Raw genomic sequence first — 24,278 nt, forward strand, 5'->3', positions numbered from 1 at the left:
AGTTTTGGGAAAAACCCCTAAAATTATGAGATTAATCTGAGAAATTTCCTAGAAATAAAGAAAAAAGTTTGTGGAGTTTGAAAAGTCAGAAATTTGCTTGTTAGTAAAAATAATCTGAAATTTTAACAATCAACTTTTGGTGCTTTACACATTTAGGAAAATATTAAGACAATCAGAGTTGTTACTCTTTGGACAGTAAAATACAGAACAAATGTTACTGAAAATATTTTGCTGGAATATACTTTCATTTTTAATTTGTAATGTGAATAAATGAAAAAGATCCGTTTCTTCAGACTGTTTATTACTGTCACATTAATAATACACATTTCACAACAACAGATACAAACATTAAGAAATCAAATTTTATACAGCATGAGAACACAAAATCATATAATCATCTTTAAATATCTACTTCTCCTTTATAGTTTAAACGTTTTCCATTTAACCACAAGCATTCACTTTGTTCATGAACAGAAACGTGACAGCTCAGCTTTTTAATATTTAACAGAAATAATCAGATTCATTCGTTTTACTCGTCATTTTGTTGGGAAAAGACAAACGACATGCAGACAAACACCAGAACAGAAATAAATACGAGCTCTGACGTTCGGACAGAGCAGAGGAATGTCTGGAGCTGGATCTCAGATTTCTGGGTTTTTATTTTATACGTCGTCATAAGAGGGGAGGTGAGAATCACATCCTGTGATTATCTGAGCTGGAGGGAGAAAAATCAAAAGCTGAGGCGCGCCGACTAGATCCTGGTTTAAGAAATTGCAAATCTGGTCTGGAGTTTATTTAAGCGGCTGAAGGACTGGGAGGACAACGAGCTCGGAAAAGTTTAGACAATCACACACGTGTTTGAAAGTCAAATGGGTTCAAAACAGGAACAAAACGCCTCGGCTGATTCCTTCACACTGAAAAACACTAAACCTCACCAAGCAATTTAACCCAGTTTCTGGAGCAAATGTCTTATTACACATAAAATAAGACTAAACTAACTTACAAGGAACTTATAACAAGATGTAGAGACTTGTTTAAAGTCAATATTCTTTAATATTCATGAAATAAATACTGTTCCATTGGCAGATTAATAATTTCACTGAAAAGAAAACATTTTTCATATCTTAAAAGTTAATTTATCTGTCAGTGGAACTAAAATGTTTTCATTGATATTAAGGAATTATTTACTTAGAACAAGTTTCTATCTCTTGCTAAAAGTTACTTGTAAGTTAGTTTTGTCTAATTTAAGGTGAACTAAGATAGTTGCACTAGAAACTCGACTAAATTACTTAGTAAAATGTTGTTTTTCAGTGCAGAGCAGGAAATGCACCATGTAGAAAACCAACCGACATCTAGACGGACGAATTGGAGCCAAATTCGATTTCAATTTACACTGCGACCAGATGAAATGAGGGGTGGAGCTGAGCGCTCAGAATATTGGGATGTAGTTGTCGATTTTGGCGCGGTGCCGCTGGGCGATGCACTCTGCGATCCACACGATGTTCCTGCACTCCTGCTCCTTCAGCTTGACGTAGGCGTAGAAGACGCTGAAGTGGAACTGGTTGAGGAAGGCCAGCTTGTTCAGCTTCACCTGCACGAAACAAACAGCAAGGAAATGAAAACCTCCTGTAAAAAACAACAGACATGTATTATACTGCAACAGTATACTATACTGTACTGCTGGACGATAAATTGTCCCAGATGTTTTTGCTGTTTTGAGACTATTTTAAAGCAAAATAATAATGGTATAATAATAATAAAGGTTTACAGTCTGAAAGATGAATAAAAATTTACATTTTTCTTTCATTTAAACTCAAAATAAAACTAAAAGCAACAAATAAAAGAGAAAAGAAAAACCACACACAGCTGGAACCATAATTACCATGGATCATAATGTCTCTGTAATAATATGCTGATTATTCTGGACACTCTGAAACTTCCCGCTCTGCAGAATGCCTAGTTTTATGGTTTATTCTGAATTTTGACACTAAAATAAAAAGTTTTCCTCTGTTTTACATCAAAAATCAGATTTTATAACAAATTTGCTTACAATTATTTTTCAGACTTTTATTTTCTTTACTTTGAAACACATGAGGAATCAAAAGCCGTGTTGATCGCAGTTTGAGAGAATAATAATAAATGCAGATATTGGAGCATTTCCTCTGAATCCAGGTAAACACTGGAGGCCTGGACCATCTTTCACTGTTTTTGTCCAGAATGAAGAGAAACAGAGTCTCTGTTTCACCAGAAGGCATTTTGATGCATTTTGGTTTTTGTTTTGAACACAGTAAAGGACTACCTGGACCAAAGCCCGTAAACATTTGGTCCTAAAGCCTCGCAGGTCAGTGTCTCAGCGACAGCAGAACAAATGGCTCAGAGCTGTGATTGTATTCAAGTCTGTAAATATTTTACATCTTCAAAACAAAAACACTGGAAACACAAACCATCAGAACCAGATGCTGAGACGATCCAGATCTTCAGGATTTGACTAGACTAAACTAAACGAGTCAAAGCTGTTTGAACCAGTTATCAGTGTGAAACGTTCAAATGCAGTTGGAAAAACCTAAACCGGCACCAAAACCACTAAAATTAATTTAATGTTTAAGATTTGAAATTCTTTTAATAAATTCCCACAACAAACTCGAGTAACTCGAGTTTTCTTCTGTTTTATTAGAAAATTGTTGTGTGCACTGCTGCTCAGCTGGCTGAAAGAAGGATATGTTTTTTTCTCAATTACAACAAAGATATTTTCATCTTAAAATGTGTCAGACCTCAGAAACCAGACGGTGCAGCAGCCATCACTCTTATGAAAGTGTTTATTGACACAGAGCTGCATAAATTATGATGTCACATGAAGTGAAGCTAAGAAACAGAAAAATAATGTTGTTCTCAGAAGTGACGCAACAAAATATTGAGTTAAATAGTAACCGCTCTAAATAATACGACCTTTTTCCACCATTAGGATTCACTATGTAATCACTAATTATTCACTGGAAAATGTGACTGTTTCTGGTGTTTAAGCAACAAAAAGAAACAGAAACACATTTCTGTAATTAATAGTAATTTTATTTATTACCACTTAGATAAAAATCTAGTGTTAAATATACATTATAGATTTAATTCCTATCATTCTGGATTCAGATTTATGAATATTGGCAGATTATGTAGTTGACTAAGAGCTGCATGCCGCAGCGTGTTTACGAGCTGCCTGCTGTCCTGCTGCCTTTAACGGCCTCCTCCTGGTGAAATGTGTCCCATGACTGTGACTCGGACTGAGCAGAGGTTCTCGGACCGAGCCAGCGCCTGTTAACGCAGGAATAATGTGTCAGAAAAAGTGACTCACCTCATGCTCAAAGAAGCGGTCCTCCAGGGTTTTATCTCCTGGGTTGCTCCCAGCGCCTTCAAACAGCAGCTTGTATTCCTGGAAAGAGGAAAAATCAGAAACAGTCAGACGGAAATCTGAGCTGTTTTTACTGGGATATTCTGATAATCAACGGAAGAAAAGCAAAGCAGCAATGTGGGAAAACACTGAGGAGAAAATTAAATAAACATGTTCTGCTTTAGATGTATGAAAAAAAAACATTTTAGAAACTTAAATGTGGAGGAAACGTGTATGGAGTGAGGCAGCGCCCCCTGGTGGAACTACTCTGTAATCTATTAATTATTTTTTGTAATGATTTAAATGAACTGAATATATTCAGATCTTATCCTTTCTTAGGTTATTTATTTTTCAAGAAAAAAAAACAGAGTTGGGTAGTAACTAGTTACATTTACTCAAGTACATTTCCTTGAGTAACTTCTTTGAGGAAATGTACTTTTAGGAGTATTTTTACTACGCTGTACTGAGTACTTTAATTATTAAGTATTTCTACTCTAACTTGAGTAACATTTCTGGATTTTCTGCCAAACATGTTTTATCCAAACACTGACCAGGCAGAGACACACCTGCAGTTTCTGTTAAAGTTTCAAAAAATTTTTATTGAAAGAAACTGATTTGGAAAAAAAAACTATTTTGCCTGATTTTGTTATTTTTATGAATTATTGTCATTTTGGTCCTTTAAATACCAAAATTCCCAGTTAACTTTACATCTTGGTCCGTCTGATGATATAATTTCTAAATATTATATGATTGATAGTTTGATCAGTTACTCGGTACTTGAGTAAACTTTTTACCAAATATTTTTTTTACTCTTACTTGAGTCATTTCTTAGACGGCCACTTTTTACTTTCACTTCAGTGAAAACAGGTTAAAGCAGTGCTGCCATTTCTGAGCACTCTGCCTACGTCACCAGTCAGACTTGAGCTTTAACTAGAAAACCAGAGCTGATTTTGCTTCAATAAGGAAAAAAGACCCACAGTGTGAAACTCGCTGTGAATTTAACCAACAGGTGACGACATACTGAAGGTTTCTGGACTTACAGGATAATAATCAGCCACCGCCTTGACCTGCTCGTAGTCGTCGGCTCTGGCCAGCTGCGCCAGGCCTTCTGGGTAAAGCTTGCCGCAGTGCGGGAAGAGCTTGGCTCGGTCCTCTTTGGACAGCTCTGTGCCGAAGGAGTTGATGGTGATGATGAAAGCTCGTCTGTCAGCCTCAAACTGCAGCAGAAACGGGAACAAAAAACAAAAGTGAAACCAAACACTCTGTACTTCCTATTACTGGTGGAAAAACTACAAACATCTGGATGCTGGATTGTTCTGTAAAGTAAACGCTGACCTCCAGAATCGGACACATGGTGTCTGCAGTCGTTCCTCCCAGGTTAGAGCAGAACTTATAGAAAGCCTCCAGATAAGCCTGAAGACAGACAAACAGCTTTTAGGAACTACAGAAATAAACACAGGAATTATATTTTGTCTATTTACACAGCTAAAGTTTTCAGTGCACGATAAATAAAGCATCAGAGTAACCAGAGGATTTACCTTGTAGAGTGTGTTACGGATGATTTCAATGTTCATTTCATCCAAATCCTGCTCAGATATACAGTCCTGGAAAAAGGCAGCTGGACAAAAACACAACAACATCCATCAACATGAGACTGGTCTGTGTTCCTGCCTCCAGTCAGGGCTACCGGCGCCTCTCCTACCCAGCGGCGTGTCCACCAGGATGGCGTTGTAGAGCTCGGCGGGGGTCTGAGCGATGTTGACCGCCTCCATCTGCTCGAAGCTGCCCAGCGGGTGGCACTTTGGGACGAGCTCAGAGATGGCCCTCTGGTGCAGCGTGCCGGTGATCAGCAGGATCACGTTATCAATCATGTAGCTGTACCTGCACAGCACGAGAAATGAAGCCTTAATCAAACGATTAATCAGATTAATCGATTATTGAAATTATCGTCAAGTAAATTAGAAATTAATTAATTGCTAACTGGAGCATAGGAGCAAGAAAAGTTATCTGCTGACAGAATAACACTCAAAGCAGTAATTAAGTCAAAGCTGTAAAAAAATATGTACATTTTACATTTAACAAAAAAAATCTGTTGTCTGTATCAAATTATTAATTAGTATTTAAAAAACAAACAAACAAACAAAAAAACAGATCAGCCCTACATTGTATTGATGTTCCACTAAAGGAATGATGTGCGGCTGCATTTTAGGCAATAAAATGTTTGTCTTCATATTTAAAAAAGGATTGAATTGTTTATTTGCATCTTTTAATGTGTTTCTAATATTGTATGAAAACATTTCAGTGAAAAATCTGCAGAATGTACCAAATTTTTTATTGGATTAATCACCCCAATAACTGATCATTAATGTAACTGTTATTTGCATTCATTTTTCATGTGTTTTAAGTCCAGTGGTGGAAAGTAACGAAGTACAAGTACTTCGTTACTGTACTTAAGTACAATTTTCATGTATCTGTACTTTACTTAAGTATATTTAATAATGGATACTTTCTACTTTTACTCCACTACATTTTACAGTAAGTATCTGTACTTTCTACTTCACTACATTTCTACAAAAATGTTGCGTTACTCGTTACATCCAAGTCGCGTTGTGGTTTTTTTTCCGTTAAAATGTGAAGTTCAGGGACTTAAGGTGGCGCCGTAAAATCCAAGCAATAATGTGACTTAGTGTCTGTTGTCACCCATCGCCTCCACCTTTACTCAGGTCCAAGACATGCGCACGTCAGTTTCCTCTGAGCGCGCGCTCAGAGCGTCAGTAATATAATAGTGCTGCATAAATCATAAGATATGGCGACATGTAAAATAAGCAGCGCTTCGCTTTCACAGTGGGGACTGAGTCCAACTGTTAGCGTCACTTGGAAGGAAAGCTTAAAGAAAGGTAAGATCTGTGGACGTGATGCTAGCAAAGCTAGCTGTACAGAGACACATGTTGCCTCTACGATGAAAAAAAGTGTCACTCATGTGCTGAATTATTGTGTGGAGGTTGTTGACTGAGGTGTCGCCTATATGGGACAACGCTGTGACCAAAGTGCAATATAGTGATATAACATTCAGGAACGATCTGATTCTTCTGGACGGATCTTGACTAAGTCCTAAAGGACTGAAGCCTCACTGAGAGCCGTTCTTTGTTCTTGTAATGCTCTGCGTACACTGCAGTAGCTATTTTATTTCATCAAAATATATTTATATTTATTTAATTGGCGAACAAATAAAACAAGGACGTAAGAATACAGAGCATGCTCATTGCTCTTTGTTTTCGCCACATGTCATGGTGGGAGACATGGACGGTGCTCCTTCTGCTTGGTTATTTCTTGCTTATTGGGCCTTGGACAGTGTTCATAGTTGAGCATTGTTAATTGCTATGTTTAATGGTGTAGAGTTGTTATTTCTGACATGGGCAATATGGCCAACCGCCCAGGGCGTTATTTTTTTTAGGGATGGCAGGAGATCTCTGCGGATTGTGGCACAGAGATGAGAGCAAATCAGAATGAAGAAGAGTTTGAATTGATACTGGTTAAATGTATTTAAGCTCTAAGTATTTAATATCTAGGTGTTTTTATGGGAAAGTGGATCTTTCAGATCAATTTGATAAGCAATGTTGATAGGTGCACTTAATTTTATTGTCATGTAGCGCAGGGCGCTGGTCTTAATTTTCTTGGGTTTGGTGCTCTAGACTACAACTCTGCTACTTGGCTCCTTGGTTCCATGTCCTCCCCTGCCAAACTAAACTATGTTACTGAGAGTAAACACAATAAAAACATGCTTTATCTGTGGCATTGTTCATTAAAATGGCGCATTTCTAATGTATTAAAATTAAATACGATCAGTTCACTTAATGATATAGTATTAGGCATTAGGTGATGCATTCAGCAAGTACTTTTACTTTAATACTTAAGTATTTTTAAAAGCCAGTACTTTTTTACTTTTACTTAAGTAAAATGTTAATGTGGTACTTTTACTTGAGTATGTTTTTGTCTGTGTATTTGTACTTTTACTTAAGTACATTTTTTGAGTACTTTCTCCACCACTGTTTAAATCTATAAGTATGTTTAAATTAAACACAAAACAAATGTTTCCAGAGTGCTGAGGATTGCTTTTCAATCTAAAGCATTTAGATGATCTACCTTAAACAGAACTTTAATTTAAATTTATGACTAAATTTAATTTAAATTAAATTAACAACACTTAATTTCCCTTTGGGATTAATGAAGTAATTTTGAATGTGAAAATTCATTATAGTGCGAGACAGGAAACAGTGAGAGGCGTTGTTGGAACGGATTCAATTTGGTGGATTTCCACTTACGTGATGAAATCCATAAAACTGGCCAGAGGTTCGTACGACTGGTTCCTCATGTGGCGAAACTCCACCACCATCTTCTCCTTCAGCTTGTCGTCGATGACCGACACGGTGAGCGGAGACGCCTCGTTAGCGAGGAAGCTGCCGTAGTCGGTGCTCTGCAGATGGAGCTTCAGGTCTGCAGGGAGAACACAAAGACAGAATATGGAGATTAACATATATGATATATTATATCCTGGGAGGGACGAGAACACATGAAAACATTTAGGTGATTAATAAGGTCATGTTAATAAAAATCTATTCAGAGCAAAAGAAAGTCTGACTTCAGGAAAATCTCAAGTACTTTTCAAGCTTCTCTACTTGTAAAACTGATGTGAAACAAAATTATAATGTCCGATCCTTAATGGAGTAAGAAGCATCTTTTTGACTTTTTTGATTAGTATTTTGCAAAACTTGCAATTTCAGAGCTTTGCTTTAGCAGTGAAAAAGGGCATCCAAAATCTTATTTTTAATTCATACCGACATAATGACATAAAGGTAAAGTCTTTCCCCGTCATTTAATTCATATGTAATTCAATTAATAAATCTGTAGTTAGGAATAAAAACAAAGTAACTTTGAAAATTTTTATATTGTAAATAAGAGCTGAATATCTGAATGTAAGCTATTACAGGGATTTGTTTATAAATTCATTTATAATCTTAATAAAAACACAGAAATGGCAGTGGAGAAAAAAGCTGCTTCACTTCCCCTAAAAAGCCCAATAATCTCGGGAACAATTTCCTATATTTACTAGCTAGCCAGTTAACATAGAGATGCTAACTAGCATTGACAAGCGCGTAGTTCCTCAATCGTTTAATATTATCAGGACACATTAATATGATTTTTGATGCGTATAGACTATTATAAATAATAACTAGTTTCTGCAAGGTTCAAGTCTGCAGTTAAAAGCCTTCATTTCCTCACAGAGAGCTGATGACAGCTGATGTTAGCATTTAGCCGTTAGCTTCGGTCTCCTTTATCTCACCTTCCAGAGTCTCGCATTGAACCAGGTTTAGGTAATCGCCCTGAGACAGTATTCCAGCTTTGAAGCCCCTCACCAGGCCCTCCAAGTAGCCGTTATCGACGTTAAAATACAGCTCGGAGAAAGGCATCCTGGCTGACCGTCAGACCGTCGCTGCCGCTGGGAAACCGTCAGTCCTGCTAAGAGTTAGCATCAGCTGACTGAGCCACGTGACCGTCATCTGATCCGTCACCTGCTTCTGCGTAACTTGGAGTAAGGAGGCAGTGACGCAGATTGACCAGTAGGTGGCAATAATGTCCTCGCTGCTCGCTGCCATTTTTTCGAGTGATAGTGTGATGGCCAAATGAACAGTATTTAGTTTAGTTCATTGTTTATTTTGAACATGATTGGAAAATAAACGAATAAATAAAACAGAGAATGATCATAAAAACATATAATCAATAGAGATTTCAAACTATTCACAGAATTTGTTAAAATCTACTAAGTATCTCAAAATTGCCCCAGTCTCATGTTGTTGATCCTCTGGGAGCTAATTTTTTAAGACACTCAACAGAAGTCTTTAACTTATGTCATAATAGATGAATAATGACGTTACATACTGCAATATTCAGTACAGAAGATGCAAATATGTGATGTATGAATGGTCAGACCCTAGATAATGATCATGGGGACATAATGCTGAAACTTGTTGAAACAAAGCAGATTGGTGTATTCATTATCTAATAATTAATTAATGTAAGAATGTAAATGTAAACCATATTGAGTAGCATTTAGCCGCCAATTTTTAGACAAAAATCACAGGGAAGTGGCAGTGAATGTAACCCCATAAAGTAAAATGGCAACAGACATAAAAACAAAATTATCAGGTTTATATGAAATAACTCTCTCTTCAAGATCAAAATTTCCATGAATTCTTCACTTTCATTGTGATCTGGAAAAAGTTCTGTTAGAAGTTTAAATGCACTCATCTACTACTTTTGCTGATTTATTTGAACCATCATTTGTGCATGGCAGAATGATTTTACACAATGTAACTTACATGTAAGTCCTGATTTATATAAAATTTGTATATTTATGTAATTTATTTTTTTTTACATCTCATATACTGTTTTGTTATTCGTCTGATGTAATGTTCTAATCTTAAATGTTGTGTTTCCATCACCTGTAAGCAGAAAATCATCATAGTTAGTGGAAATAAAGGATTGAAAACATTAGTTTTTATTATCCTATATAATGTGTTTCCATTAGTAAGTTACTGAAGCAAATAAACTTTTCAATGATATTCTAATTTATTAAATATGTCTGTATACATCCCCATTTATAGTTGAATAAATGTTAATTAGTAAGCTTCAACTTGATCGCTGGATTTTTGCTGGATGGATATTTGATGACTCGTCTTTGTGTCTGAATGAATGTTTCCTGTCACAATGTTTTTAAGCAAAGTAAAACATTTTTTATAAGATCAAGGTTGGTTTAATGTTAGCTTGATTTATCTATTTCAAACCCAGCTGTAATGAGTGTTTTGATTCATTGCAATGTTAAAACACTCAATTGGGTCAACTTTGACCCAAATTGTCACCATCAGATGGAGAAGAATTTGGTTAGCAAGTTCAAAAAGAAACCAGGAACAACCAGTGCTCAAACCAAACATTAACTGGTAACTAGTTGTGCTCCAGTCCAGTAAGTGGCTGTATTCAAATTACGCTGACATTGCTTCCTGTCATCAGACACAAAATCCATGTGACTGACTGGTTTAACCAGAGTGACAACAAATCAGACTCACTCACTCATCTGGGAAGCGATGCTGTGTTTTACACTGGTTTATCGTTCTGACGTGGATTAAACCTTTACAGGTAGGAATCCTTAACCGCTTAAACTGCATGTATTTAATTGTAATTTATTTCTTTTTATTTTTCAAATGACAATTCTACCTGATATTTGCCAAAGGCGTAAAATGCTTTCAAATGAGGAAATGGAGGAAAACAATTCTTCACCTAAATCTACTTTGTCTGCACATATGAACAAGCAGGCTACAGATAACAGGTGAGAATATGAATTATGTTTTTTACTGACAGTGTTCAGCTCATAGTTCTGCTCTAACATAAATGTTATCTGTTCATTTTGTGCTGAAGCCAAACGGAACAAGAAAGACCAGAGTCATCTGATTTAAGCTGCGTGTCCATGGCGACTGAAAGGTCTAAAACTGAACCAATTTATTTCAACAACGTCTCGCCTGAAAGTCAAATGTAAGATTTCTTAACTGTTATAAGATTTTACTCAGCTAGTAGAAAGTGTTCTGGTTAGTCAAAAAGATTAAACTCAATACTAAATCTTTCACGTGACCGATTTTATGTTATGTCGAAGCCAAATGGACCAGCAGAGACCAGAATCACCTGATCACCTCTTAAGATTTTACTGACCAATACACAGAAGAATATTGATTTAAACTATTTTTACATTAAAACAAAAACTTTACTGGTCTAAAGTTGAGCTAATTGAATTCAAGGAAGGAGGACTCTGAAAAGAACATTTTTTTAGTCAATCATTTGACATTTTATTTGAAGAACAAGTTTTAATTTAAATGGTTTCTGGTTATTCACAGTTTGTGTTGACGCCAAATGGTTTTCCAGAGAACAGATTTATCTGTCAACCTGTGTGTAGAATCCAAAAGGCTCAGAAGAGACGAGAATCACTTGATCGCCTCTTATCTGATAATAAAATATAAGACTTTACTGAGCCATACTCAGAAATAATTGATTAAATATGTTTGAATTTAAAACACATTTTAAATTCAAACAAAACAATTGTAATAGCTAATTTTGATGTACACTTTGTCTTGAAGCCAAAGGAAACTACACGGACCAGGACCTTCCCAGGCAAATCGTGAGTCCATGGAAGGTGTCAGGTCTAAAGATCACCCAATTCAATTCAAGCAAAGAGAACCCACCGGAAATGAAAAGTGAGACTGTACTTTATTATGGGAATTTTCAGTTGTAATAAAACTTTTTCCATTTTATTTGTGGAACAAATATTAATTGAAACTATTTGTGAATATTTAAATTTTATATTATGTTGACACCAATTGACTTTGCAGAAACCAGATTTATCAAAGTCCAGTAATTACTATGGACTTTGACCAGCTGTTGAAATAACGAATTTCAAATTTATGTGTGACACAGATTTGAACTACCTTGAACTTTTAAATGTAACTAATAAATCTTAATATTGTTTTGAAGCCAAGTGGATCAGGAGACACCAGAACCACATCAGCCATGTTTGGTGTCCACGTTTGCTGAGAGTCCTGAGGAATCTAAAGATGAACCAACTGAACCCAAGACACGAGGCCACTCGGTTCTGGAAATGTAAGACTTTATCACACATATTAATGCCTTTTAAAACGGGACTAACACAAATTCATTACATAAACAAAAACTCAACTAATTTATGTTGTGTTTGAAAAGTGCTAAAAGAACAACATAAGGGTGCCATGGCAACAAATATGAAATGTCATGGCTGCTCTTGCGTCATAATTAGCTAAAAAAAGAGGAATGTGAGAGTAGTTTCTGAGAAGAAATAAAAATAAACCGGATGAAAACCAGACTGGCAGCTTTTTATAAAATCTATTCATAGATGAACCAAAACAATGAGAAGATACAAAAGTTTAAGCTTTTTTAGTTATAATTGGTAGTTCTGCTTCATTGAGGCCCTCTCTCTGCTCAGCTTGTTTTAAGAATCAAGAACTGTAATTTCCTCATTTTTGAATATAAAATGACATTTTATCTGAGCTGAAGACGGCCTGCACTGCAGTGGACTCTAGCAGGTACCTAAGAGAAATACAGGACATTTTTGAAACAGGTGAATAATAAATCAGGCACTATAATAAAAATTATTACAATCTTACCAAAGCATTATTTTGCTTCAAAACAAACAGATCATTGCCTTGGTAACACCAAGCTGTATCACAGTGAGTGTGACTGCAGTGGACTAAAGTTAGTCTGTAATCTGCTGTGGCCTTTCTTCATTTCTTTTCTTCGTCTCTTAGGTTGGCTCGAATATCGACTTTCTCCAACCAGAGATCAGAGACTGACAGAGACCATAAAGAGCATCTGGATTCTGTTTTCAAGGTATAAATGCAGCTTTATTTCTTCAGATCTTACACACATTTTGTTTTTGGTTTTCTTTTCAGCTTAGTTTCAGTTGAGTTCAGGACAAACTGTGAATGGTTTGAGCAGCAAAATAAACTTTCTCAAATGGTATAACTTTTTCATATTTTAATGAGAGGAAATAACCCTAAAGAGTTGGTTCACATCAGATTTCCCATCAGGAAAGTCCCAAGTTTTAAAGACCTAAAACCTGTTTGTTCACATTGTTGCCGTTTACCGGCAGACATAGCCTCTTGATGAGCTAATTTTAGTTTCGGTCAATGCAGCAACAACAATGACAATGTAGGAAACTGATAATGAGCTGTTGGTCATAATCAGTCAATAATCAAAGAAAACAGGTGAAAAGTAGGAACCAGAGTTTTTGCTCATGAAATAAAACATTTCAATTGACTGAGTTAAAAGTTTCTCACACATGTTCACTTCATCCAAAGCCAGGTACCAGGAGGCCCAGCAGTAAAGCAGGTGCATCATATGCAGTCCTGGGTTCAGTTTCCAGCCCCCTGGTCATTTACTGCATGTCCTATCCTTCTGTCTCTGCTTTCTTCCTGTAAAGCCTCCAACAGATAAAAACCACCAGGAGCAAAAATTATTTAAAAAAGAAAATATATAAAATGCTCACAGTGTCACATCCCTGCTCAAGAGGTCTGAAAAAAGAGAAGACAGACTGATTCCTATTGTGAATAAAGTGTTTTTTTAACTTAACGTAACTAGAGCTGAACCAAAATAAATAATTAACCTGCATAACATTGGAGAATCATCCAATTATTTGCAATTGGTGTGGATGCAATGTAAATGTGTAAATGGTGTAACACAAACAAACCCTATTCAGTTACATTCAATTCAATTCAGTTTATTATGTGGCGCCAATTCACTACAAACGTCGCCTGAAGGCACTTTACTTCAGTTAAATCATACATTACAATTAGTCCTAGTTATCAAACAGTCCATCACCTTGTTTCATTATTCAAATCAGTTGAAAACGTTTCCTAAGGAAACCTGGAAGATTGCATCGAGTCATTGACTTGCAGCATTCACTGCTCCTGGATGAGCGTTTGGCAACAACAGACACTTGCTTGAGTTGTGCCATTCACTTCACACCAATCGTTCATTCTGAGCATGCATGTAGCAACATCGGAGAGGAAAAACTCCCCTTTAATAGGAAGAGACCTCCAGCAGGACCAGAACCTGGTAACCAGAACCTGGTTCAGTACAATGGCCATTTGCCACGACCGATTGGTTCTTGGAGAAGACAGAGCAGATCCACACAAAAAACCCAGAAGAACCGATGTGGGAGTTCTTTCTATCTTAATGAAAAGTAAAAAATTAACAGCCAGAGAGGGAGAATGTTTAGTTGTTGGCAGCATCATCTTAGCCTCTGTCCAGGATGGTATCACAGCCAAGCAGAAAGCCAGACCAGGCAGAGCTACTATGGAGAGAAAAAAGAAGTGCTCTGACCTTCTAGAGGTGCTGAGATCATAGCATGAAGGATTCATCCTCCTCTGACCTCAAGCAGCCAACACACACAGTTTGGAACAACTTATAATGCCATTTATTTAACAGATGTATTTTTCATTAAATGTAACAACAATAGGAGTATAATATGGCTTCAGAAAATCTTCCATAGCACGTAGACGCCAGTATCTGTTATGGTTTCATGTTTGGTTAATTTATGCAAGGTGGTGCCCTTTCTCCGATTATTATTGAAAAAAGGTGTCATAGGATTTTTGTGCTTTTCCAGGTGATTGAGGATGACATTATAAGTTTTGTAAGGACTGAACTGCAGAAGATGAAGAACATGCTGAGTCCACAGGGCTCAGGGTGTCTTAATGTGGATGATAAAACAGCTGGTGATGAAGAGCAAAGGAGTGACAACAGAGATGCATTCCTGAAAATCACACTGAACTTCCTGAAGAGAAGAAATGAGGAGCAGCTGGCTGATTCTTTACAAAATAGTGAGAAATGATCACATTCTTTTGTTATTAATGTGTCATGACAGTGACTTTTTTTATCTGGATCAATAAAAACATCCTGAACTTAGAAAATATAGATTTTGTTTCATGTATTTACCTAATATTCACAACAAGGATATTATGCTGTCTGTTGTTTCAGAAACTCAAGTTGCTATTTGCCAGGTGAAATTAAAGTCCAGCCTGGCCAAAAGGTGTCAGTACCTGTTTGAGGGTAATTCATGGAGAGGAAAACTGACGTCTATGAATCAGATCTACACTGAGCTTCATGTCACAAAGCAAGAGAAAGGAGAGGTCAACAATGAGCATGAGGTCCAACAATCTGAAGCAGCATCCTTGAAACCAGATGATCCAGAAACAACCGTCAGCTGTGAGGATGTTTTTAAACCTGGAAGAGATGATCAAATCAGAACGCTGGTGACCAAAGGTGCTGCTGGTATTGGGAAAACACTCTTGACACAGAAGTACACCTTGGACTGGGCTGAAGGTAAAGCCAACAACTATATACAGTTTATCTTCCCATTCACCTTCCGAGAGCTCAACTTGCTGAAATCTCAAAACATCACCTTAGTGGGACTGATCCATGAGTTCTTTCCTGAGATAAAAAAAGCAGGAATCTGCAACTTTGAAGAGTTCCAGATTGTGTTTATTTTTGATGGTCTGGATGAACTTCAGCCTCCTCTGGACTTCCACCACACTCCGATTCTGACAGATGTTACAGAACCCTCCTCAGTCCACATGATACTCGTAAACCTAATCAGAGGGAAGCTACTTCCCTCAGCCCGTCTCTGGATAACCACACGACCCGCAGCAGTCCATCAGATCCCTATTCAGTATGTTGACAGTGAGACAGAAATCAAAGGTTTCACAGACCAGCGGAAGGAAGAATACTTCAGGAAGAGATTCCAAGACAAGGAAGAGGCCAGTAAATTAATCTCTCATATTGGGGCATCAAGAAGCCTCCACACAATGTGTCACATCCCAGTTTTCTGTTGGATCACCGCTACAGTTCTGGATCAGGTCCTGAAAGATAAAGAGAAAACAGAGCTTCCCAAAACCCTGACTGAGTTGTATATCCACTTCTTGGCTGTACAGGTCAAACAGGACAATGCCAAGTATCAGAAAAAAGTTTTGACTGATTCCATCTGGAATTCAGAGACTGAGAAAATCTTTCTTGCAATGGGAAAACTAGCCTTTGAGCAGCTGGAGAAAAGAAACCTGCTCTTTTATGAAGAGGACCTAAAAGAATATGGCATTGACATAAACACTGCATCGACTTACCAAGGAGTGTTTACAGAGACTTTCAAGGAAGAGAGCATCCTGAACCAGAAAAGGCTGTTTTGTTTTGTCCATCGGAGCATTCAAGAGTTTCTGGCTGCACTTTATGTCTTCTTGGTGTTCATGAAGGCTGGAGACAATCTGGTGAAAAGAAGTCGCAGTGCTTTGCAACCCGAATCTAAATTTAAACAATTTTACCAGAGTGCAGTGGACAAGGCTTTGGAGAGTCCAGATGGATACTTGGACATGTTTACACGCTTTCTCTTGGGGCTTTCACTGAAAACAAACCAAGACCTCCTACAAGGCTTGTTGAAAAAGACCAAAAATGTTCCGCAGGTTCAAAAAATGCTTGTTCAACACATCAAGAAAAATATCAGGGATTGTCCTGATGCTGAGAAAAGCATCCGGATGTTTCACTGGCTGAATGAACTGAATGACCACTCTCTAGAGGAGGAGATACGGCTGTACCTGAGTGGAGAAGTCCTTGAAAAAGAGCTCACCTCTTCTCAGTGGTCAGCACTGACCTTTGTCTTGTTGTCTTCACAAAAAGTGTTTGATGTTTTTGACTTCAAGAGGTTCTCTAAATCAAATGAAGCCCTTATGTGGCTAGCACCAGTGGTGAAAGTATCAAAGAAGTCTCTGTATGTATCACACAAAATTCAAGAAAATGTTACTATTTATTTAAGAGAGAAAATGAAAATAAGTAATGATCTGGAATTTATCTTTCAGGCTGTGTAGCTGTAACCTGTCACAGAGGACCAGTATACATCTGGTGCCAGTGTTAACTGCTGAGAACTCTTTCCTCAGAGAGTTGGACCTGAGTGACAATGATCTGCATGATGAAGGAGTAGATTTGCTTTCTTATGGACTCAGGAATCCAAAGTGTAAACTGAAGGTTCTCAGGTCAGTATTTGGAAGATTGAGGAAATATATATTTTTAAAGATTTTTTGGCTCTTTTGGGGGAACCCCAATGCATTCCCAGGTCAGGCGAGAAACATAGTCCCTCAGTGTGTCCTGGGTCTTCCACTGGGTCTCCTCTCTGTGGGACATGCCCAGAACCCCTCACCAGGTAGACATCCAAACCAGATGCCTAAGTCATCTCAAGTGGCTCCTCTCAATGTGGAGAAGCAGTGACTCTGGTCTGAGCCCCTCCCAGATGACCAGTTAAATAGAGCCCAAACACAGATAGAGGAAACTTATTTTGACCAAATGTATCCACATTCTCGTGGATACAACTACCCAAAGCTTCTTCCATAGATGAGGGTAGGAACATAGATCAACCGAAAAACTGAGAGCTTCACCTTTTGGCTCTCCTCTCTCTATACCACAAGAGACTGGCACAGAGTGTGCATTTCTGCAAATGCAATACTAGTCCGATTGTCCATCATCCATTCCATTTTGTCCCTAATTTGTGAACAAGATCCAAAGATACTTAAACTCCTCCACCTGGGACAGGAGCTGTTCCCCAACCCAAAGACTCGACCCAAAGAAGGTGGGTGTACGTATACAGGTACAGCGGAGACTCATGGAGATATAGATGGGACACAGCGGGCTGCTGTAGTTGATTGTTTAGCAGAGCTTTACAGACAAATCAGAAAATAATTTCATTACCATCTTGGTCGCGACAAAGGAGTGGCAGAGCACCCCATGGCAGGACATAGCTGATGTGTTTTTCTGTGTGTGACAAAGGTGCCAAATCCCTTTGCGTACATGTACACAAAAGCTGTAAATGTCTGGACAAAGTGAGAGTTCATCTATTATATTGAATGAATTCATAAACATAATCATTGTTATGTGTCTTTGTGAGCCTGCTGCTTTATTAATAAATTGAATATAATTTCAGATGTTTGTATATGTAAGCTATTATTGTTACTAGTTAATTTTTTAGACTACAGAAAAGTAATTGTTAGGGATGCACAAATATGAAAATTTGGGACAATATTAGTACTGCTGTCATGGTGATATTAACAATATTATACTTCATAATTTTTTTTATCCGATAACTTGATTGTCAGAATAATCAATAGATGTTACTAAAATATAATGTAATTACCAAAATAATCATTTACAACAGCCCTTAAGCCAATATGACTACATGACCTGCAAAATACAAAGGTGTAGTCCTGAGGCCACCAAAACAAAATCCCTAAACACCTTGGCTGTGCCAAGAAATTATGTTCATAAAGGCAACCTTGGCAGAATCCAACTCACTGTAAATGAGCCTGACTTACTGCCAGCAATGCAGACTTAGCTCTGGCATCACTCACATAGCAGCCTACCAGCCCCTATCAAAGAGCCTGATACTTCATACTCCCAGAATACACACCCAAAGGACTCCCCAAGAAACACAGATGGACACCTTCTCCAAGTCCAGAAAACACATACTGGTTGGGCGAACCCCCATGCAAACTCCAGGACCCTACTGAGGGTGCAGAGCTGGTCCAGTGATCCACGGCCAGGACAAAAACAGCTCCAGTCAGCCATCTTCACAACGGAGGCACAGAACTTCCCTCTCTGAGTCAGTGTCCCTGCCTCCTCCAGGAGGGGCTCAAAGCTGTGCCTGAGGTTGGAACTGTTGCTCAATCCAACAGGAAACTCTGCCAGATACTGCCAGCAAACCCTCACAATACGCTTGGGTTTGCCAGGTCTGATTGGTACCTTTCACCACCATTGGAGCCAATTCACCACCAAGTAGTGGTCAGCTGACCTCTTCACCCAAATGTTCAGGACATTCGGTGACAGATCAGATAAAAAAAGACAACAAAGTCAATCATCAAACTGCGGCCTCTGGTATCCGGGTGCCAAGAGCACATATGGACACCCTGAAGAAAAACCTGTGTAAAGGGAAATTCTTTCAGTGTATGGTTTTTATAGCTTGGATTTTTACATTTATTCATAAGTTGCTGATGTAACAATATGTTTTGATGAATATTTACAGCTTGTCAGGCTGTCTGGTCACAGAGAAAGGCTGTGCATATCTGGCTTCAGCTCTGATCTCCAATCCTTCATATCTGAGAGAGCTTGACCTGAGCTTCAACCATCCAGGAGGATCAGGACTGGATGTATTTATTGCTGGGCTGAAGGATCCAAACTGGAAACTGAAAACTCTAAAGTACATTTAATTATTTTCATCCAGATAAATCATTTCAGCACAAAACGATTACTATGTGTACCTGCTCAACTCGTCATATTCACAGCACATCTTCAACATCTTTAATTTTCCTCTTTCTTATACAGCTGGGATCATTGTGGAAAACATCGCCTGAATCCATCACCCCAAAGGTGTAAGTAAAACCTTTCTAGTGTCCTACTTTCTATATTCCTTTCCATTTCAGTTCAGTTTATTTACAATTCAAATTCATACCAATAAAATTCATACAGATTAGATTCAGTGACATTAAGACAAACCTCAAATAAAAGGTTATAAAGACAGATATTCTTAGTCTGTATGTTTTGTTGAACAATCAGGTGTTAAACACTCATAACTTATATGTTTAGCAGAGATTACAGTACACAGCAAACATTCCACAGTGTGGATAGCATTAGCATGTAGCTCCTACCATAAACAGCCTCAAATATGACAGAACAAACAACCAATAATATCAAGCCTGAGCTAAACGTGGCGTATCTACAGTGACAAAACACACAATTGTCTATGCAGCTCTTATGTTAAACCTATGTGTTGTCAATGTTAGCACAAAATTAGCGCTGCTTATGTTGCTTAACTCGTTTTAAACTAAAGAGCGCAGTTACCAATACTGGCCACCAGATGTCTCTTGACACCTTAACACATTAAATGAGAAACATTCAATACAAACTAAATATCTCGGTGCCATAACTAACTGTCTTTCCAACAGTGATATTGACAGTAAAACTGAAACCAGATGCCACTAATTTGCTAAACTTGTGTAAAACAAGTTTTTTGAAATTCATTTTATGTAGAAATATGTTTATCAAGCTTGCTGAGCTCCATATCAAAGGTCATTTCATTCTGTCATACTGATTTGATTTTGAAAAACTGTCTTGTGCAGATGATTGCTGGCTTGATGTATGATTCTGGAACGAGTTGATGCAGCGCAGATCAGGGCAGAAATCTTATCAAGTATTCAGTGACTCTGCTAAGGAGAGTCTGTTAAAATGTCTGGCAATTCTGCCCTCTATGGTAAAAGCACATAGAGAACCTGAAGTTATTGGCTAAGACATCTGAGATTAATGGGATTATAAAGCTTTATTTTTGAACCCCTAAATAAGTAATTAAGGTATATAAACTATTCTAGATAAAGCCAAGATGAAAATAATGACACAAATATGGATTTATGAAAATAAAAATGTGCACTAACTCCAGTCTTTTGTCGTTCGTCAGTCTTCCTTGAGCAGATACTGGATCCCGGCACAGCAAACAGAAATCTGATGCTGTCACCGGGCAACAAACATGTGCAGGTGGTGAAGGAGGAGCAGCCATACGCCGACCATCCAGAGAGGTTTGACACCTGGAAGCAGGTGCTGTGCACTGATGGTCTGTCTGGTCGCTGCTACTGGGAGGTCCGATGGAAAGGGACAGTCAGAATAGGACTGACATACAAAGGAATCAGGAGGAAGGGGGAGAGTGACGAGTGCTGCATTGGTGGGAACGATCAGTCCTGGGCTCTTTCATGCAGTCCTCAGAGTTTCACTGCCTGGCACAACAACACACCAACAGCAGTAAAACCGCTCGAAAACACCAACGCCAACACGCTGGGAGTGTATTTGGACTGGTCTGCAGGCACTGTGTCCTTTTACTTGCTCCTTAGAAGAGCTTCCATCCCAAAAAAGAGCCATCTTCATACGTTTCAGACAACATTCACTGAACCACTCTATGCTGCATTTGGGTTTGAACAAACCCAGGAGCTTGATGATGAATCCTCTTTAGTTTACCTGATTCAGGTTGAATAATGATGGCTGATCCTTTTGAGAAGAATGTTTTACAAAGTGAACTCGGCAGCACTCAAAAGATGGACAGATAACCTATTCATTTCTGTAAATATGTAATACAAGGTTATCGTTCAGATCTGAACTCTCAGCATGTAAATGCTCAATTTGCAAAGAGAATGATCAGAGAACATATCCAACAAAAATCAACACACACACATATGTACACATAATCTAGAAACTCAAATCTGCTTAACTTGGACTGTGGGAGGAAACTGAATTACCCAGAAGAAACCAGGCACATCTGGAGAACATCAAAGCTTCAGACCGAAAAGGTTCATCAGGTTTCTAGAAGAATCATCCCTAACCTCTCCTCTGCTCTAATCCGTCCTGATAGATCTATTGTTTTTATTGGTTTTGATTTAATTTATTGCTCACAATGAACCATCAAAGCCTTAAGATTAAAATTTACTTTAATAAGCAACATTGATTATAATTAACCATGTTCGTGTGTGAATGAATGTCTCAACATTAAGAAAGACATTAACTATGAACTTATCAGAAAAGAAATCTTCAAAAGCTAAACTGGCTGATTTTCTGACAGCAAACCTTCAGGTTCAGGTCATGAAGACGACAATATTTAAAAAAAACAAATCATTTTAAACTTCAAACTAAAGGAAAAACTAAAGGATTCACTAACAGCGCTGTCAAGTTAGTTTATTAAATTTAACTTGTCCTCTGGGTTTATTGTCTGCAACTTTTTTGCAGAGAAAACAATCTAAAAGATTTATAAAAATGTGTCTTTAATTCTCAGCAATTATTTTCCCTTTGCTTTTCTAAAGGAAATATAGACTTGGATTTTCCACTCGCCTACATTAGTGAAGCAGTTACTAGATTCTTGCAGAAAGGAACCAAATTTTATTGTATTTAAAAATGTCTAGTTTTTCTATTTAACGCTAAAATTTTAAATTTTAATGAACAAAATAAAGCATTATGTGGTTGATTTTAACTGTTTAATGTTAATAAAGTTTTATATATATCTGACATTTTGCAGACACACTGATTTAATTTTATTTAATCAGATTTCTGTGCTGTAATTTTATGAGCAATTCTAAAGTGTTTATATGCTAACTGTTGTGACTTTCTTTGTAAATGTGTGAATGTGTATGATAAATATAGTCTGATACCATGTTATGTTATTGATCTCACAACTTAAGGTCTAAGATCCCTGACTCAGTACTTTCCGTGTTTTAAAGTGAAGTTTGCCATCTGAACAGATTCATTTCACCTTATTATAACAGTTCAAACAAAAATCTGAATGGCAAATGTATCAGAATCATTAATATTCTATGTTTTAGTATTGACCCTTTGCATTATCATTCGAGGTGGGAAGTGAGGGACGGGAGAGTTTACCAGATAAACTGAAATTGTTTTCCCAAGTTGTTTTTGCCAATTTATTCATGGTTTCTATGTAACACACCTGGGTGGGACTCATAGGCTGCGGTATTTACAAAAGTTGTAAACTAGCTTAGAAACCGACCCAAACCTCCTCCCTCCTGACCTGGTGATCAAACTGCCGAGTTTGTCTGAGTTCACACCACATGATTCATATCACTGTGTCATAAGCAGCTTTTCCTTCTTAACTTGTAAAAAGCGTTCGCTGTAAATTCGCGATTACACCAAAGGCTGCCAGTTTTTATGATTGACGGCTGCCATCCTTCGCCGCCGCATCTTTCCTCATGAAGTTACACAATAAAATTACAAGTTTGGTTTGCATCCTTGCCTGTTTATGTAGCCTAAGACCATTTTTAAAGTGAAATCAATATTAGGCGACTTTGACAGGCTTTACAGGCACATTGGTTGTTTTGACATCCATCATGGCGGAGCGGGCAGATTTCTGAAAAGCGTGACGTCACATGCAAAGGCGGTGAACCTTTATCATGCAGTGCCCATTCGACCCACTAGAGGGCAGAACTTCCCTCTTTATCAGAGAAGCTGGATTATCTTCCATCACTCAATTCATCACAAAACAACCAGCATTTAACCAAAAATATCCTCCTTCTATCTCAAAATAATTTTTAGTGCTTCATTTTCTAAAAGACTACAACAAAAACATTTTAACGTTGTTCAAACATTTATATTTTAAACAAGAATCTCTTTATTCATCGCATTTTTTCCACTTTAAAAGAAGAATTTAAGATTTAACTTAAGGTAATGGTGTATGCACATATTGAAATAATAAAATTTAAACATAATCATCATCAATCTCTTTGTGGTTAACAAGAATAAAGGTATAACAGAATAAAGTCAGTAGAATAAAATGAAAAATAATCTATTGTGTTGCCTATAATTCCCGTTAAATCTTTGCCAACCTGCTTTTCCAATGTAACAGATTAATCAAAACCATTTTTCATGCTTCTAACCATTTTAGTAACAGAAAAAATGTTTCCTTTGGGCACTTTAGAGGAAAAATGAACTTATTAATTCAGACTATTCGAAATTAATGCAGTTCAATATTATCTGTTTAATGTGAATAAAATCATCAGCTGTGCAACATTTTCTGGGTGTTTGATCTTGTCCTTACGTTTCTATTGTGAGCATCCACCAGGGGGCGCCTTGAGCTAATCGAGTCTCCGGAAGGGCGACGGTCTAATCCAGTGTTTCTCCACCCTGGTCCTCACCGCCCCCTGCTCTGCATGTTTTAGATGTTCAATTCAGGTGTGGGGCAGAAGGGAAATACCTAAAACATGCAGAGCAGGGGGGGATGAGGACCGGAATTGAGAAGCATTGAGTTAGAGGAAAACTTTCTTAAATTATGAATACTTAAGAGAGATTCAGATACACCTGACTCATAACAACATTTGGGATATACTGAAATACACCATTAATTAACATCAAATGGCTTAAAAAGATTTTAAAAGATTAATCAAGTTAGAGAAACTTGGAGAGTTGTTTTTTCTTGATAATATATTGAAGACAATAGTTGTCACATTAAAATGTCGCACCAAAGTAGCAGAGGTGTCCACCTGTATAGCCCTTGAAGTGGATGTGACTCCTGACCAGGTGCTCGATGTAAAAGTCAGTACCAACAGTCAGACAGTGACAAATGACAATCAGCTCTGACTCTCCCTGTACCAGTTTCCGCTACACCCTGAGTGACTTGGGGCTGGAAGATCTGGACATTGATTCTTTTGAGGTGTCTGATTATTGGAAGTCAAAACTGTTGCAGCTGGTCCAGAAATAT

At 37.6% G+C, this 24,278-nt stretch overlaps 2 protein-coding genes across 3 annotated transcripts; one reads left to right on the forward strand and one right to left on the reverse strand.

The window, feature by feature from the left end:
• Window positions 1-284: 284 nt before the first annotated feature.
• atp6v0d1 (ATPase H+ transporting V0 subunit d1) lies at window positions 285-8,921 on the reverse strand. Its single transcript, XM_014996944.2, has 8 exons — window positions 8,721-8,921; window positions 7,702-7,873; window positions 5,082-5,260; window positions 4,918-4,997; window positions 4,715-4,792; window positions 4,420-4,596; window positions 3,344-3,421; window positions 285-1,591 (listed from the first exon to the last, which is right to left on the reverse strand). Exons 1-8 carry the CDS (start codon window positions 8,845-8,847, stop codon window positions 1,430-1,432), a joined length of 1,053 nt encoding a protein of 350 aa, XP_014852430.1. The 5' UTR covers window positions 8,848-8,921; the 3' UTR covers window positions 285-1,429.
• Window positions 8,922-10,482: 1,561 nt separating this feature from the next.
• LOC106923716 (NLR family CARD domain-containing protein 3-like) lies at window positions 10,483-22,245 on the forward strand. Of its 2 annotated transcripts, XM_014996945.2 has the most exons (12): window positions 10,483-10,570; window positions 10,665-10,760; window positions 10,850-10,963; window positions 11,560-11,676; window positions 11,954-12,079; window positions 12,760-12,841; window positions 14,619-14,832; window positions 14,990-16,766; window positions 16,855-17,028; window positions 19,065-19,238; window positions 19,364-19,410; window positions 20,490-22,245. In XM_014996945.2, exons 2-12 carry the CDS (start codon window positions 10,672-10,674, stop codon window positions 21,056-21,058), a joined length of 3,483 nt encoding a protein of 1,160 aa, XP_014852431.2. In that variant the 5' UTR covers window positions 10,483-10,570; window positions 10,665-10,671; the 3' UTR covers window positions 21,059-22,245. The 2 variants fall into 2 exon arrangements, with proteins under 2 accessions (XP_014852431.2, XP_087860611.1); XM_088004485.1 differs by lacking the exon at window positions 10,850-10,963.
• The last annotated feature ends 2,033 nt before the right edge of the window (window positions 22,246-24,278 follow it).

The sequence above is a fragment of the Poecilia mexicana genome, unplaced genomic scaffold (genome assembly GCF_051168715.1).
Source record: "Poecilia mexicana isolate PSO_F unplaced genomic scaffold, ASM5116871v1 scaffold_3, whole genome shotgun sequence".
Classification (NCBI taxonomy): Eukaryota; Metazoa; Chordata; class Actinopteri; order Cyprinodontiformes; family Poeciliidae; genus Poecilia; species Poecilia mexicana.

What these genes read in the sequence shown, in the direction of transcription:
- atp6v0d1 (XM_014996944.2), bottom strand. Translation starts at nt 8,847, where the DNA reads ATGCCTTTCTCCGAGCTGTATTTTAACGTCGATAACGGCTACTTGGAG. An exon ending in CCTGGTGGACACGCCGCTGG is followed by an intron (nt 4,998 to 5,081) that starts GTAGGAGAGGCG and finishes GTTTTTGTCCAG; the next exon opens with CTGCCTTTTTCCAGGACTGT. An exon ending in CCATGTGTCCGATTCTGGAG is followed by an intron (nt 4,597 to 4,714) that starts GTCAGCGTTTAC and finishes TTTCTGCTGCAG; the next exon opens with TTTGAGGCTGACAGACGAGC.
- LOC106923716 (XM_014996945.2), top strand. Translation starts at nt 10,672, where the DNA reads ATGCTTTCAAATGAGGAAATGGAGGAAAACAATTCTTCACCTAAATCT. An exon ending in GTCTCGCCTGAAAGTCAAAT is followed by an intron (nt 10,964 to 11,559) that starts GTAAGATTTCTT and finishes TTTGTCTTGAAG; the next exon opens with CCAAAGGAAACTACACGGAC. An exon ending in GAACCCACCGGAAATGAAAA is followed by an intron (nt 11,677 to 11,953) that starts GTGAGACTGTAC and finishes ATTGTTTTGAAG; the next exon opens with CCAAGTGGATCAGGAGACAC.